The sequence below is a fragment of the Rhinoraja longicauda genome, chromosome 3 (genome assembly GCF_053455715.1).
Source record: "Rhinoraja longicauda isolate Sanriku21f chromosome 3, sRhiLon1.1, whole genome shotgun sequence".
In the NCBI taxonomy this organism is placed as follows: Eukaryota; Metazoa; Chordata; class Chondrichthyes; order Rajiformes; family Arhynchobatidae; genus Rhinoraja; species Rhinoraja longicauda.
In genome coordinates this window covers 90,755,074-90,771,708 of record NC_135955.1, presented here as the reverse complement: position 1 = coordinate 90,771,708, position 16,635 = coordinate 90,755,074, and the positions used below count along the sequence as shown (strand labels likewise).

At 50.8% G+C, this 16,635-nt stretch overlaps 1 protein-coding gene across 1 annotated transcript in view; it reads right to left on the bottom strand.

The window, feature by feature from the left end:
• The window catches only part of LOC144592271 (transmembrane protease serine 9-like), a 91,450-nt gene that overhangs the window by 25,332 nt on the left and 49,483 nt on the right, over positions 1-16,635 (bottom strand). The window contains exons 9-12 of the mRNA XM_078396800.1: positions 12,334-12,456; positions 9,278-9,408; positions 7,772-7,839; positions 3,608-3,786 (exon numbers count right to left, since the gene is read on the bottom strand). Coding sequence (XP_078252926.1) covers positions 3,608-3,786; positions 7,772-7,839; positions 9,278-9,408; positions 12,334-12,456 — 501 coding nt within the window. The remainder of the gene's footprint in view (positions 1-3,607; positions 3,787-7,771; positions 7,840-9,277; positions 9,409-12,333; positions 12,457-16,635) is intronic.

Below are 16,635 nucleotides of genomic sequence, written 5' to 3'. Positions count from 1 at the left end.
CACCTGGTCTACCAACACCATCACCACAGTAAAGAAGGCACAGCAGAGACTCCACTTCCTGAGGATCCTCAGGAAAACCAACCTGCAGGAGAAGCTCATGTTGTCCTTCTATCGCTGCTCCATCGAGAGTGTGCTGGCATACTGTATAACCACATGGTATGCCAGCTGCTCAGAAAAGGACAGGAAGGCCCTTCAGAGGGTCATCACGACGGCCCAGAAAATCATCGGCTGCTCACTGCCCTCCCTGGAGCACCTGTTCAGCCTACGCTGCCTCAGTAGAGCAGGCAAAATAATAAAAGATCCATCCCACCCCGGCCACCGTCTGTTTGTTCATCTGCCCTCTGGTCGACGTTTCAGGTCGATCAAATCCCGAACAAACAGACTTAAGAACAGTTTTTACCCCAGGGCCATACGAGAACTGAACACTACCTTGCACTAGGCAACACCGTTAAAAAAACGGTCATATAATTGTATTTAATTGTATTTATGTATTTATTTGTTTTTGCATTTATTGCATATATGTTTGTACGCACCGTCAGGATTGGCTATTTTTTAATTTCGTTGTACTCGTTGCAATGACAATAAATGAATATTATTAAAAAAAATTAAAAAAAAGATAGAAGCCGAGCTGGAGGCGATGTGGAGAAGACAAAACTATGCAAATTGTGAAATCCGATACGACCAGAAGACCATAAGACGTAGAAGCAGAATTAGGCCATTCGGCCCATCAGGTCTACTCCACCATTCAATCATGGCTGATCTGTCTCTCCCTCTCAACCCCATTCTCCTGACTTCTCCCCATAACCCCTGACACCCGCACTAATCAACAATCTATCTATCTCTGCCTTAAAAATATCCACTGACTTGTGGAGGGGAGGGGAGGGGAGGGGAGGGGAGGGGAGGGGAGGGGAGGGGAGGGGAGGGGAGGGGAGGGGAGGATGATGGTGCCCGCATGTGTAACATGTGCAATGGGGATTCCACGGTGCCGGTTCACGTGTGACGGATAATGCACCTGTAACTCACTGAAGGATGGCAGATGGAGTTTAATGCTGATAAGTGTGAGGTGCTGCATTTTGGTAGGACAAATCAAAATAGGACGTACAGGGTAAATGGTAGGGAATTGAGGAATGCAGTGGAACAGAGGGATCTGGGAATAACTGTGCATTGTTCCCTGAAGGTGGAATCTCATGTGGATAGGGTGGTGAAGAAGGCGTTTGGTATGCTTGCCTTTATAAATCAGAGCATCGAGTATAGATGTTGGGATGTAATGTTGAAATTGTACAGGGCATTGGTGAGGCCGAATCTGGAGTATGGTGTGCAGTTCTGGTCGCCAAATTATAGGAAGGATATCGACAAAATGGAGAGGGTACAGAGGAGATTTACTAGAATGTTGCCTGGGTTTCAGCACTTAGGCTACAGAGAGAGGTTGAACAGGTTGGGTCTTTATTCTTTGGAGCGTAGAAGGTTGAGGGGGGACTTGATAGAGGTTTTTAAAATTCTGAGAGGGACGGACAGAGTTGACGTGGGTAGGCTTTTCCCTTTGAGAGTGGGGAAGATTCCAACAAGGGGACATAACTTCAGAATTAAGGGACAAAAGTTTAGGGGTAACATGAGGGGTAACTTCTTTACTCAGAAGGTGGTGGCTGTATGGAATGGGCTTCCGGTGGAAGTGGTGGAGGCAGGCTCGATTTTATTATTTAAGAGTAAATTGGATAGGTATATGGATGAGAGGGGATTAGAGGGTTATGGTCTGAGTGCAGGTAGATGAGACTAGGTCAGGGAAAATGGTCGGCGTGGACTGGTAGGGCCGGACAGGCCTGTTTCCATGCTGTAGTTGTTATATGTTATATATATATGAACCATTGTAACACCGACCTGTATTTATAGTTAACCTCATATTTCACCCAGTCATATGAATTCTGTGATTATAAGCAACTTCATCTCATAGAAACATAGAAAATAGGTGCAAAAGGAGACCATTCGGCCTTTCGAGCCAGCACCGCCATTCATTGTGATCATGGCTGATCATCCCCAATCAGTAACCCGTGCCTGCCTTCTCCCCATATCCCTTGATTCCACTAGCCCCAAGAGCTCTATCTAACTCTCTTTTAAATCCATCCAGTGAATTGGCCTCCACTGCCCTCTGTGGCAGAGAATTCCACAAATTCACAACTCTCTGGGTGAAAAAGTTTCTTCTCACCTCAGTTTTAAATGGCCTCCCCTTTATTCTAAGACTGTGACCCCTGGTTCTGGACTCCCCCAACATTGGGAACATTTTTCCTGCATCCAGCTTGTCCAGTCCTTTTATAATTTTATACGTCTCTATAAAATCCCCTCTCATCCTTCTAAACTCCAGTGAATACAAGCTTAGTCTTTTCAATCTTTCCTCATATGACAGTCCCACCATCCCAGGGATCAATCTCGTGAACCTACGCTGCACTGCCTCAATTACAAGGATGTCCTTCCTCAAATTAGGAGACCAAAACTGTACACAATACTCCAGATGTGGTCTCACCAGGGCCCTCTACAACTCATGTTGCCCTCCCCTCCCCTCTTGCTCCCTTCCTCCACCCTGGTCCTTTCACCAGCTCCACAGTTCTGCACATTGTTCCTCTTGAGATCACACCTTCCTGGCCAACGATGGACCTCCAAGGCACTGCCCTGCCTGAGGTCATTTGTGGCCAGCACAGATTGTGGTCTTCACACCTCAAGCTCTTCACCCCCCCACACACCACCACATACTATCAGTCTGAAGAGACACAGAGACACAGGGACACAGAGTCACAGAGTCACAGAGACACAGAGACACAGAGACACAGAGACACAGAGTCACAGAGACACAGGGACACAGTCATAGAGTCACAGAGACACAGGGACACAGGGACACAGAGACACAGAGACACAGAGACACAGAGACACAGAGTCACAGAGTCACAGAGACACAGGGACACAGAGTCATAGAGTCACAGAGACACAGGGACACAGGGACACAGAGACACAGAGACACAGGGACACAGAGACACAGAGACACAGAGACTGAGTCACAGAGTCACAGAGACACAGGGACACAGAGTCATAGAGTCACAGAGACACAGGGACACAGGGACACAGAGACACAGAGACACAGGGACACAGAGACACAGAGACACAGAGACTGAGTCACAGAGTCACAGAGACACAGGGACACAGGGACACCGAGACACAGAGTCACAGAGACACAGGGACACCGAGACACAGAGACACAGAGACACAGAGACACAGAGACACAGAGTCACAGGGACACCGAGACACAGAGACACAGAGACACAGAGTCACAGAGTCACAGAGACACAGGGACACCGAGACACAGAGACACAGAGACACAGAGACACAGGGACACAGAGACACAGAGACACAGAGACACAGAGACACAGAGTCACAGAGTCACAGAGTCACAGTCGTACAATGTGGAAACAGGCTCTTTGGCCCAACGTGCCCACGCTGTCAAACATGCCCCATCTATACTGGTCCCACCAGCCTGGTTTGCCCCACATCCCTGCAGGTGTTGCTAAGCTCTGGATGCTGTAACAAGTGCCACTGGGCTGAGGAACATAGTTGTGCAGCTTACCGGTGAAGTTGATGGAGTTGACGTCGATGAGGAAGTGGTTGAGGAGGCCAGTCTGGGTGGACGTGTCCACCTGCGTCAGGCTTTGCTGGAATGCCAACTGCGATGCTTCCACCAGTGAGGCAGGAATGCTGCCATTGCCCCGGTACTGTAGTACCAGCTCCACCACCACGCTGCCAGAGCTGTTGGCAAAAGCAGCAAAGTGAAGGATGTCACATCCAATAGTTCCTCACACCCTCTGCATCTCACTCACCCCTTTCCCTGCCCCACTTCCAATCATGGAGTCACACAGCATGGAAACTGGCCCTTGCACATCTATCCAAGGGTCGTTTACACCTTGCGATAGTCCCTGCCTCAACTACCTCCTCCGACAAGATGTGTAGGAAAATAACTGCAGATGCTGGTTCAAATTGAAGGTAGACACAAAATGATGGAGTAACTCAGTGGGTCAGGCAGCATTCTTCAGTCTGAAGAAGAGTCTCGACCCGAAACGTCACCCATTCCTTCTCTCCAGAGATGCTGCCTGATCCGCTGAGTTACTCCAGCATTTTGTGTCTACCTCCTCCGGCAGCTCGTTCCACACACCCACCCTCTGTGTGGAAAAGTTGCCCCTCAGGTTCCCATTAAATCTTGCCCCTCTCAACTTAAACCCATGTCCTCTGGCTCTTGGTTGCCCTCTCCTTGGGTAAAGAAAGACAGCATTTACTGTTGATCTATTGTCCCTGTGATCTTATACACCTCCCTGCAAGATCACTCTGCCTTCTGCACTGCAAGAAAGAATGTCCTAGCCTGCCCCAACCTCTACCTATCGCTCAGGCATTCGATGCATCTTTTAGAGTCGTAGAACAGCCCAGTTGTCAGCACCACCTTCCTTAAGGTGATGGGCGAAGATTTAGTCGGAACCTGAAGGGCGACGTTTTTACACAGAGGGTGGTGGGTGCATGGAACGAGGTGCCGGAGGAGGTAGTTGAGGGAGGGACTATCACAATGTTTAATAAACATTCGGACAGGTACGTGAAAAAGAATATGCGGATAAACGCGGGCCGATGTGACCAGTGTAGATGGGTCAGTTTGGTCGGTGTGGGCAAGTTGGGCCGAAGGGCCTGTTTCCACACTGTATCACTCTGTGACTCTATGAAGGGCCCTGTTTCCACACTGTATCACTCTATGACTCTATGAAGGTCCCTGTTTCCACACTGTATCACTCTGTGACTCTATGAAGGGCCTGTTTCCACACTGTATCACTGTGACTCTATGAAGGGCCTGTTTCCACACTGTATCGCTCTATGAAGGGCCTGTTTCCACACTGTATCACTCTGTGACTCTATGAAGGGCCCTGTTTCCACACTGTATCACTCTGTGACTCTATGAAGGGCCTGTTTCCACACTGTATCACTCTGTGACTCTATGAAGGGCCCTGTTTCCACACTGTATCACTCTATGACTCTATGAAGGGCCCTGTTTCCACACTGTATCACTCTGTGACTCTATCAAGGGCCTGTTTCCACGGTTTATGACTCTTGTTTGCAAGAATGATCCCAGGAATGAGTGGGTTAACCTATGATGAGCGTTTGTGGGCACTGGGCCTGTACTCGCTGGAGTTTAGAAGTTTGAGGGGGGACCTCATTGAATCTTATAGAATAATGAAATACATAGACAGAGTGGATGTGGAGAGGATGTTTCCACTGGTGGGAGAGTCTAGGACCAGAGAGCACAGCCTCAGAATTAAAGGGTGCTGTTTTAGAAAGGAAGTGAGGAGGAACTTCTTTAGTTAGCGGTTGGTTAATCTGTGGTCTATCTAACATCTGTCCACCAGGCATCTCCTGACCTGCAGAGTTCCCATATATCTGGTTTGGGTTTGTGATTTCTCCCAACTACAGTTTTCCGTGTTAGATAGATCCCCATCAGTGGGAGACCGGCCGGCTCTGAGTCAACACCAAAAGGCACCATCTATTTATAGTTATCACAAAATGCTGGAGTAACTCAGCGGGTCAGGCAGCATCTGTGGAGAACATGGATAAATGACGTTTCACAGAGTGCTGGAGTAACTCAGTGGGTCAGGCAGCATCTCGGGAGAGAAGGAATGGGTGGCGTTTTGGGTGAAGACCCTTCTTCAGACCCCAAACATCACCCATTCCTTCTCTGCTGAGATGCTGCCTGACCCGCTGAGTTACTCCAGCGTTTTGTGTCTACCAGCATCTGCAGTTATTTTCCTGCACATCAATTCTCAGTTAGTCTTCGCCTGACCACAAACACTCCCTTTGTTCTCCCACCCCCCTTGTTTGTAAACGTTGGCAGTTCTGCTAAAGACCCTTCACCTTCCAGTGGCACAAAGGGTGGCAGTGGGGGGTTGTCCTGCTTGGCAGTGACCAGTGGGGTGCCTCAAGGATCAGTGCAGGGTCTTCATCCACTAGCTGTTAACAATGCAGTTAACATTCATGCGTAAAGTTGGGAATACCTCTAAACGTGTGGTCTAGCAGACAGTGAGGAAGGCTATCGTACTTTCCCAAAAGTACAATGGACCAAGCTAGACAGAGTGCAGAGAAGATTTACGAGGATGTTGCCAGGAGTCGAAGACCTGAACTATAAGGAGAGGTTAAGCAGGCTGGGGCTCTATTCCTTGGAGCGCTGGAGGATGGGAAATCTTACAGATATGTACAAAATCATGGAATAGATTGGGAAGACAGACAGACAGTCTCTTTCCCAGAGTAGGGGAATCAAGAGCCAGGGCACATAGGTTTATGGTGAGGGGGGGGGGGGGAGTTTAATAGGAACCTGAGGGGTAGCTTTTTTACAAAGTGGGTGGTGGGTGTAATGGAATGAGCTGCCGGAGGAGGTAGTTGAGATATGCAATATCGCAACATTTAAGAAACATTCAGACAGGTCCATGGACTGGACAGGTTTAGAGGATAGGGGTCAGACACAGACATGTGGGACTAGTGTAGATGGGGCATGTTGGTGTTGTGGGCAAATTGGGATGAGGGGCCTGTTTCCACGCTGTGTCACTCTGTGACTGCAAATGGCAGATGGAATTTAACCCTAACAAGCCTAAGGTGGTGCAATATGGCCCGTGTAGTCAGGGCAGGGGCACATCCAATGGCAGAGGCCATGGGAGTGTTGTGGGCAGAGAGACCTGGGGATACAGGTACACAGTTCCCTGAAAGTGGTGCCCCGGGAGGATCGGCCTGTGAAGTGAGTCTTGATCAACATAGGAGTTGGGACATCACGTGACAAGTAGTTGGTGAGAACATGTGTGGAAATGAACTGCAGATGTGGGTTTAAATTGAAGCAAAGAAACACAAAATGCTGGAGTAACTCAATGGGACAGGCAGCATCACTGGAGAGAAGGAATGGATGACGTTTCGGGTCTGAAGAAGGGTCTCGACCTGAAACATCACCCATTCCTTCTCTCCCGAGATGCTGCCTGTCCCGCTGAGTTACTCCAGCACTCTGTGTCTACCGTTGGTGAGAACATGTTCTGTTTGCCCTGCTTGGGGGAGAGTGTCATTGAGGTGGAAGGGGTACAGAGGAGATTGATAAGGATGTTACTGGATATAGAGGGCTTGAATTATAAGCAGTCTGAAAGGGATGGGATTTTTGTCTTTGGAATGTACGAGACTGAGGGGTGACTATAATCATGAGGACCATAGATAAGGTGAATGGCCACAGTTTTTTCCACCAGAGTCAGTAAGTCTAAAACCAGAAAGCCTAGTTTTTAGGTGAGAGATTTGAAAGAGACCTGAGGGGCAGTTACCTGAGAGTGTGGGTGTGAATGGCTTGAGACAGAGGAAGCTATGAGGTGGATACAATGTCAATGTTTATAGGGGATTTAGACAGGTACTGGGATGGGACAGGTCATGCAGCATATGGGCTAAACTCAGGCAAATGGGTCAGCATGGATAAGTTGGGCCGAAGGGCCAGTTTCAGTGCGGTCATCACCTGATTTAAAGGTGTTTAACATCTCTTTTACCACTGTCTGTAGAAGAACCATGTAAGTTCTGATCAGTCAGTGACCTGAACAACTTAAGTTGTATATATGATATCATGATTCCATGAAAACCTGTCACAACTTTAACTTTATGAGCATCGTATAGGAAGAGTCAAGAAGCACCTCCAGTTTAAATTCCATTTGGAATATTTTGGAGGACAAAGAACCAAGAATCATACCTGAATTCTACAACTTGTGCACGGCTGAATTCCTTGGAGAAGTCTGATGTTGAATACACCGAGTTCAGCTGCAGTCAATGGAAAGGAAGAGGATCTCAGATGGTGAAGTACAAAGGAACAGTTTCTAAGACAACGGTAAAATCTTTTACACCCGGCTACACTCTCTTTATCATGTTCATTACACACAGTTCAAAGTCACTGTACATGGATGGGCTTCAATCTTTATGAAGGAACAATTTTAAAAGTAATGGCAGGACATTCTGACATTTATGCTTTCAAGAACCATACAATGAAAGTTGGACAATTTAGTTGCAATTTAGGCTGTTCTTCATCCAGGGCGGGCACGGTGGCGCAGCGGGTAGAGCTGCTGCCTCACGGCACCACTGACCCGGGTTCCATCCCGACTACGGGTGCTGTCTGTACGGAGTTTGTACGTTCTCCCCGTGACCTACGTGGGTTTTCTCCGAGATCTTCAGTTTGTGTGGGGGGGGGGGAAGGGGGGGGTGGTGGTGGGGGGGGTGAGTGGGGGGAGGGGGGAAATAGGTTAGGGGCCAGGTGAGGCACTGGGGAAGGGGTGGGAAGAGAGGGGGGTGGGCGAGTTGGGGACAGGGGGACAATTGGGAAGGAGAATATTGAGGGATTCATACCATTGGGATAGAAGGGTGAGGTCCTTATATGGGCCGATGGCACCAGTGACGGGCAAAAGGTTTGCATGGATACGATACGGGCTTGTTTGCAAGCACGCGGATATGTGGAGGGATATGGCTTATGTGCCTATCCTAAAGCCTCAAACACCACTATCGTATCCACCCCCACCCCCCCCCCCCCCAGCCCCCACCCCCACCCCCACCCCCCACCCCCGCCCCCCCCAGCCCCCACCCCCACCCCCGCCCCGCCCCCGCCCCCGCCCCCACCCCCGCCCCCACCTTTGCCCCCACCCCCACCCCCACCCCCACCCCCACCCCCGCCCCCGCCCCCACCTTTGCCCCCACCCCCCACCCCCGCCCCCGCCCCCACCCCCGCCCCCAGCCCCCAGCCCCCGCCCCCGCCCCCACCCCCAGCCCCGCCCCCGCCCCCGCCCCCAGCCCCCAGCCCACCCCCCCCCGCCCCAGCCCCCAGCCCCCAGCCCCCAGCCCCCACCCCCGCCCCCGCCCCCAGCCCCGCCCCCACCCCCGCCCCCAGCCCGCCCCCGCCCCCGCCCCCGCCCCCGCCCCCAGCCCCCAGCCCCACCCGCCCCCAGCCCCCAGCCCCCACCCCCGCCCCCGCCCCCACCCCCACCCCCGTCCCAGCCCCCGCCCCCCACCCCCCGCCCCCGCCCCCGCCCCAGCCCCGCCCCCAGCCCCCAGCCCCCGCCCCCGCCCCCCGGCCCCCGCCCCCAGCCCCCGCCCCGCCCCCGCCCCCAGCCCCAGCCCCCAGCCCCCGCCTCCGCCTCCGCCCCCGCCCCCGCCCCTCGAAAGTTTGAAATAATGAACAAATCCTTGATGTGACTTGAAGCTGAGCTTCTACTTGTCTCTCAATGTCATCGGCCAAATCAAAGAACTCCATGGAACTGCTCGATGCCAGGCTCTCATTGTAGGGAATGTTCAATATTCTGAAATTTCCTCTGTAGTAACTATTCCATGTTTGCGAACTGGCAGCTTCAAAAGATAAGAAACAGAGCTATTGTAGGTGTCGAATCTTCACTCAGAGAGTTGTGAATCTGTGGAATTCTCTGCCTCAGAGGGCAGTGGAGACCAATTCTGTGAATGCATTCAAGAGAGAGCTAGATAGAGCTCATAATGATAGCGGAGTCAGGGGGTATGGGGAGAAGGCAGGAACGGGGTACTGATTGTGGATGATCAGCCATGATCACATTGAATGGCGGTGCTGGCTCGAAGGGCCGAATGGCCTCCTCCTGCACCCATGTGCCCATTGCCCATTGCCCATTGCCCATTGCCCATTGCCCATTGCCCATGGCCATTGCCCATTGCCCATTGCCCATTGCCCATTGCCCATTGCCCATTGCCCATTGCCCATTGCCCATTGCCCATTGCCCATTGTCTATTGTGCATCCTATTTCTACATCAGCATGTCACCCAAGCTGAAAAGGAAATTGAACTTCATACAAGGGATTTAGTTCAATTTATTTTCAGACACAGCATGGAAACAGGCCCTGCGGCCCACAGAGTCCATGCTGACCAATGATTCCCGCACACTAACACGATGTTTGATAGGACAGGTTTGGAGAGATATGGTCTAAGCACGGGCAGGTGGGACTAGTGAAGCTGGGACATGTTGGCCGGTGTGGGCAAGTTGGGCTGAAGGGCCAGTTTCCACATTGTATCACTCTATGACTCTATGACTATTCTACACACTAGGAACAATTTACAATTTTACAGAAACCAACTAACCTACAAACCTGTACGTCTTTGGAGTATGGGAGGAAATCAGAGCACCCGGAGAAAACCCATACAAGTCACGGGGAGAATGTACAAACTCCGTACAGACAGCGCCCGTAGTCAGGATGGAACCCGGGTCTCCGGCGCTGTGAGGCAGCAGCTCTACCCGCTGTGTCACAGTGCTGCCCCACTATTCCTGACAACACTGAACTTATCCTGGCTCTCAATCCCAAAGCCCCACTTATTTTCCTGCATGTTATTCTCTCTCGTGCCTCCCACCCATCTAGACTAGGGACAACAAGGACCTCTTTCACATAACCTCATGCACACCTCTGGGTTGCAGGAGGAAACCAGACAAAAGGTGCAAGTTCACAGGCAACAAGCAGATCTGAATTCACACAGGCAACACTGCAGATCTGAATTCACACAGGCAACAAGCAGATCTGAATTCACACAGGCAACACTGCAGATCTGAATTCACACAGGCAACAAACAGATCTGAATTCATGTGAAGATTTCTAAACTCTGAACTAGATATTCTGTTCCTTTCAACAGTCCCACCACCTTGTTGACCATCTTATTGACTCTTCCTGCTGTCTATTTGCTCATCTGCACCTTCCTATGCATTGTAGCTTCTGGAGAGTAAAGGAACTGCAAACGCTGAAATCCTGAGCAAAACACAAATTCAGATTAGAGACATAGAAAATTATAAAAGGACTGGACAAGCTAGATGCAGGAAACATGTTCCCAATGTTGGGGAAGTCCAGAACCAGGGGCCACACAGTCTAAGAATAAAGGGGAGGCCATTTAAAACTGAGGCGAAAAGGAACTTTTTCACCAGAGCATTGTGAATTTGTGGAATTCTCTGCCACAGAGGGCAGTGGAGGCCAATTCATTGGATGGATTTAAAAGAGAGTTAGATAGAGCTCTAGGGGCTAGTGGAATCAAGGGATATGGGGAGAAAGCAGGCACGGGTTACTGATTGTGGATGATCAGCCATGATCACAATGAATGGTGGTGCTGGCTCGAAGGGCCAAATGGCCTCCTCCTGCATGTATTTTCAATGTTTCTATGACAATTTCTTCCCAGCTGTTATCAGGCAACTGAATCATCCTATCACCAACTAGAGAGTGGTCCTGACCTCCCATCTACTTCAATAAAGACCCTCAGACTATCTTTAATCAGACTTTAGTGGACTTTTGCATTAAACATTATACCCTTTATCCTGTCATTGTACACTGTGGACTGCTCAATAGTACTCATGTATTGTCTTTCTGTTGACTGGATAGCACGCAACACATGCTCTTCACTGTATCTCGGTACACATGACAGGAGTAAACTGAAGTGAACTAAACAAGGTGCTGGTATCACAAATGCTGGAGTAACTCAGCAGGTCAGGCAGCATCTCAGTAGAGAAGGAATGGGTGACGTTTCGGGTCGAGACCCTTCTTCAGACTGATGTCAGGGGGGCGGGACAAAGGAAGGATATAGGTGGAGACAGGAAGACAGAGGGAAAACTGGGTAGAGGGAGGGGGAGAGTGGGACAGATGAACTATCTAAAGTTGGAGAAGTCAATGTTCATACCACTGGGCTGCAAGCTGCCCAAGCGAAATATGAGGTGCTGTTCCTCCAATTTGTGGTGGGCCTCACTATGGCACTGGAGGAGGCCCATGACAGAAAGGTCAGACTGGGAGTGGGAGGGGGAGTTGAAGTGCTCAGCCACCGGGAGATCAGGTTGGTTAAGGCGGACTGAGCGAAGGTGTTGAACAAAACGATCGCCGAGCCTGCGTTTGGTCTCGCCAATGTACAGGAGTCCACACCTGGAGCAGCGGATACAATAGATGAGGTTGGAGGAGGTGCAGGTGAACCTCTGTCTCACCTAGAAACACTGTTTGGGTCCTTGGATGGAGTCAAGGGGGGAGGTAAAGGGACAGGTGTTGCATCTTCTGCGGTTGCAGGGTAAAGTGCCCGGGGAGGGATTGGTTTGGGTTGGTAGGAAGCTGGAGCAACTCATCGGGACAGGCAGCATGTCTGTCCGAAGAAGCGTCTCACCCTAAAATGTCGACCTTCTCTCCAGAGATGCTGCCTGTCCCACTGAGTTATTGCAGCATTTTCGGTTTTGCTGTAGGTTCTGATGTTAGCTGGCACTTTGACTCACGAGTGATGAATAAACTTGGTTCTTACCTTTAGTCAGGAAGATGGCTAAAATAATCACTGCCACTGCAGCAAGAACAAGCAGTGTGGAAATAATCACGACGGTGGCCACAAAGCATTTGGAGATTTTCATTTTGAGTGCCGGGACCTGCCCTGTGAAAACAAAACAAAATGATACTGTTTGCTTCCTGTCAGAGGAACTAAAACAAATGACAATGTTTAACATTTTCTGCACGAGAGCTTTCCAGTCACGGTCCATCTGAAGAAAGGTCTTGACCCAAACCATGACCTATTTCTCCAGCTTTTTGTGTCCATCTTTGGTCCAGACATTAGTGCCGAGGACCAGAGGTCAGGATGCAGAAATCATACGTGCAGCACAGTGGCGCAGCAGGTAGAGCTGATGCCTCATAGCACCAGAGACCAGAGTTTGGTCTTGTCCTCAGATGCTGTCTTTGCGGAGTTTGCACGTTCTCCCTATTACTGCGTGGGTGCTCTGATTGCCTCCCGCACCCCAAAGATGTGCGGGTTTGTCGGTTAATTGTGGTATTTAAGGAACATTTGGATAGGCACATGAATATGCTGGGAATGGAGGGGTATGGATCATGCAGACAAGTGATGGTCTTGGATTTGTCCAATGCAGACATTTTGTGCTGTTTTTGTGCTGTACTGGTGATCGTACATTTATAGAGATGGTTCCGCTTGGCAATATCTATGCACTAATATAGGTCCACGACTGATCGTTCGGCAACTAAGGAATGCTGGGCAGAGAGAGGGGGGGCTGTAGGTAGAGATGCCAGGAGATGCCCAAAGTCAATGGGACATTTGAAATAAACAACCAACATTCAGAAGCAAACCCTTGATGTGACTTGAAGCTGAGCTTTCTTACCTGTGTCTGAATGTCATCGGCCAACTCAAAGTGCTCTATAGAGTAACTATGAAAGACTAAGAGAATAGTGAAAGGCCTGGATAGAGTGGATATGGAGAGGATGTTTCTACCAGTGGGAGAGTCTAGGACCAGAGGGCACAGTCTCAGAATTAAAGAACATTCCTTTTGGAAGGAGATGAGGAGGAATTTCTTTAGTCAGAGGGTGGTTAATCTGTGGAATTCATTGCCACAGATGGCTGTGGAGGCCGTGTCAGTGGATAATTTTAAGGCAAAGATAGATAGATTCTTGATTAGTGCAAGTTTCAGGGGTCATGGGGAGAAGGCAGGAGAATGGGGTTAGAAGGGAGAGAGTAATCAGCCATGATTGAATGGTGGGGTAGACTTGATGGGCCGAATGGCCTAATTCTGCTCCAATCACTGATGAACCTCTGAACAATGGGTCAGGCAGCATCTCAGAAGAACGTAATGCTAAAGTGGGTGGTTTTGCAGATAGTGGTTGACAAAGATTGCAGCAGTATACTGATTGATTGGCCAGGTAGGCTGAGGAATGGTTGGTGGAATTTAATACAGAGAAATGTGAGGTGTTGCATTTTGGGATGTCGAACATGGGCAGGACCTACACAGTGAATGGTAGGGCTCTGGGTAGTGTTGTAGTGCAGAGAGATCTAGGAATGCAGGTGCATGGTTCCTTGAAAGGGGTATCGCAGGTAGATTGAGTGGTCAAAAAGGCTTTCAGCACATTGGCCTTCATCAGTCAGAGTATTGAGGACAGAAGTTGGAAGGTCACATTGCAGTTGTGTAAGACGTTGGTGAAGCCGCATTTAGAGTATTGTGTTTTGTTTTGTTCATAAGTCAGATATTACGTGTCAGAAACATGTTATGTTAAGACACACGTGTGAATTTACAATTCGCCACGGAGTCCACGGGGGAGCTCCGAGGTGGTGACCGCGGGGGAGCTCCGAGGTGGGGACCGCGGGGGAGCTCCGAGGTGGGGACCGCGGGGGAGCTCCGAGGTGGGGACCGCGGGGGAGCTCCGAGGTGGGGACCGCGGGGGAGCTCCGAGGTGGGGACCGCGGGGGAGCTCCGAGGTGGGGACCGCGGGGGAGCTCCGAGGTGGGGACCGCGGGGGAGCTCCGAGGTGGGGACCGCGGGGGAGCTCCGAGGTGGGGCCGCGGGGGAGCTCCGAGGTGGGGACCGCGGGGAGTTCTGAGGTGGGGACCGCGGGGGAGCTCCGAGGTGGGGACCGCGGGGGAGCTCCGAGGTGGGGACCGCGGGGGAGCTCCGAGGTGGGGACAGCGGGGGAGCTCCGAGGTGGGGACCGCGGGGGAGCTCCGAGGTGGGGACAGCGGGGGAGCTCCGAGGTGGGGACCGCGGGGAGCTCCGAGGTGGGGACCGCGGGGGAGCTCCGAGGTGGGGACCGCGGGGGAGCTCCGAGGTGGGGACCGCGGGGGAGCTCCGAGGTGGGGACAGCGGGGGAGCTCCGAGGTGGGGACCGCGGGGGAGCTCCGAGGTGGGGACCGCGGGGGAGCTCCGAGGTGGGGACCGCGGGGGAGCTCCGAGGTGGGTACCTCATGGGCATCAGTGAGCTTAAGGAATTAGACAATAGACAGTAGTAGTAATAGTAATAGTCAACCAGGACAAATGCTATGAGGTTGCAGGGTGACTTGGACAGGTTGTGTGAGTGGGCGGATGCATGGCAGATGCAGTTTAACGTAGACAAGTGTGAGATTATCCACTTTTGTGGTAAGAATCAGAAGGCAGATTATTATCTGAATGGTGTCAAGTTAGGAAAAGGGGACGTACAACGAGATCTGGGTGTCCTTGTGCATCAGTCACTGAAAGGAAGCATGCAGGTACAGCAGGCAGTGAAGAAAGCCAATGGAATGTTGGCCTTCATAACAAGAGGAGTTGAGTATAGGAGCAAAGAGGTCCTTCTGCAGTTGTACAGGGCCCTAGTGAGACACCTGGAGTACTGTGTGCAGTTTTGTTCTCCAAATTTGAGGAAGGATATTCTTGCTATTGAGGGCGTGCAGTGTCGGTTTACTAGGTTAATTCCTGGAATGGCGGGACTGTCGTATGTTGAAAGACTGGAGCGACTAGATTTGTATACACTGGAATTTAGAAGAATGAGAGGGGCTCTTATCGAAACATATAAGATTATTAAGGGGATGAACACGTTAGAGGTAGGAAACATGTTCCCAATGTTGGGGGAGTCCAGAACCAGGGGCCACAGTTTAAGAATAAGGGGTAGGCCATTTAGAACGGAGATGAGGAAAAACTTTTTCAGTCAGAGAGTTGTAAATCTGTGGAATTCACTGCCTCAGAAGGCAGTGGAGGCCAATTCTCTGAATGCAATCAAGAGAGACCTAGATAGAGCTCTTAAGGATAGCGGAGTCAGGGGGTATGGGGAGAAGGCAGGAACAGGGTACTGATTGAGAATGATCAGCTATGATCACATTGAATGGCGGTGCTGGCTCGAAAGGCCGAATGGCCTCCTCCTGCACCTGTTGTCTATTGTCTATTGTCTGTCCACACCCTCCCACTTGCTACTGCGTTCCATCATCACCACACGGCCGATCCTATGACAGCTCACGGCTGCAAGGGAATTCCTGACCCATTTCCTCCATGTTACATAACCCAATTAAACTAGTGGCATACTTTATCTGTGTTGTAAACATATTGAGATCAGGCATATGGAACAACAATGAGGTACACCTGATCGGTGTCTAATCTGGGAGGGCGATTGCCAGCTGGCATTTATAAACGTATTGAGATCAGGGGTCTCGGGGCCCAAGCCCATATCTGCCTGAAAGTGGCAACACAAGTAGATAGAGTGATAGGTCAGGCATATGGTATGCTTGCCTTCATTAAGTATACGAGTCAGGGAGTCACAATGCAGCTTTGTAGCAGTTTGGTCAGGCTGCATTTGAAGTATTGTGTCAGAAGGAACTGTAGATGCTGGTTTAAACCAAAGGTAGATACAAAATGCTGGAGTAACTCAACGGGACAGGCAGCATCTCTGGAGAGAAGGAATGGGTGACGTTTCGGGCCAAGACCCTTCTTCTGAAGACCCGACCCGATACGTCACCCATTCCTTCTCTCCAGAGATGCTGCCTGTCCCGCTGAGTTACTCCAGCTTTTTGTGTCTACCTTCGATTTCACCCTGAGTACCGGCACACCACAGGGCTGTGTTCTGAGCCCCAAGCTCTACTCCCTCTTCACACACGACTGTGTTCCTGCATTCGACACCAAACACCATTGTCAAGTTTGCAGACGACACAACGGTGATCGGGCTGATCACCAACGGTGATGAAACAAAATACAGCGCGGAGGTGCAGAACCTGGCGGACTGGTGCTCTGATAACAACCTGTCCCTAAATACCTCCAAGACCAAGGAGCTGATCATCAACTTCCGTAGGTCACACAACGGGGAATATGCCCCGATC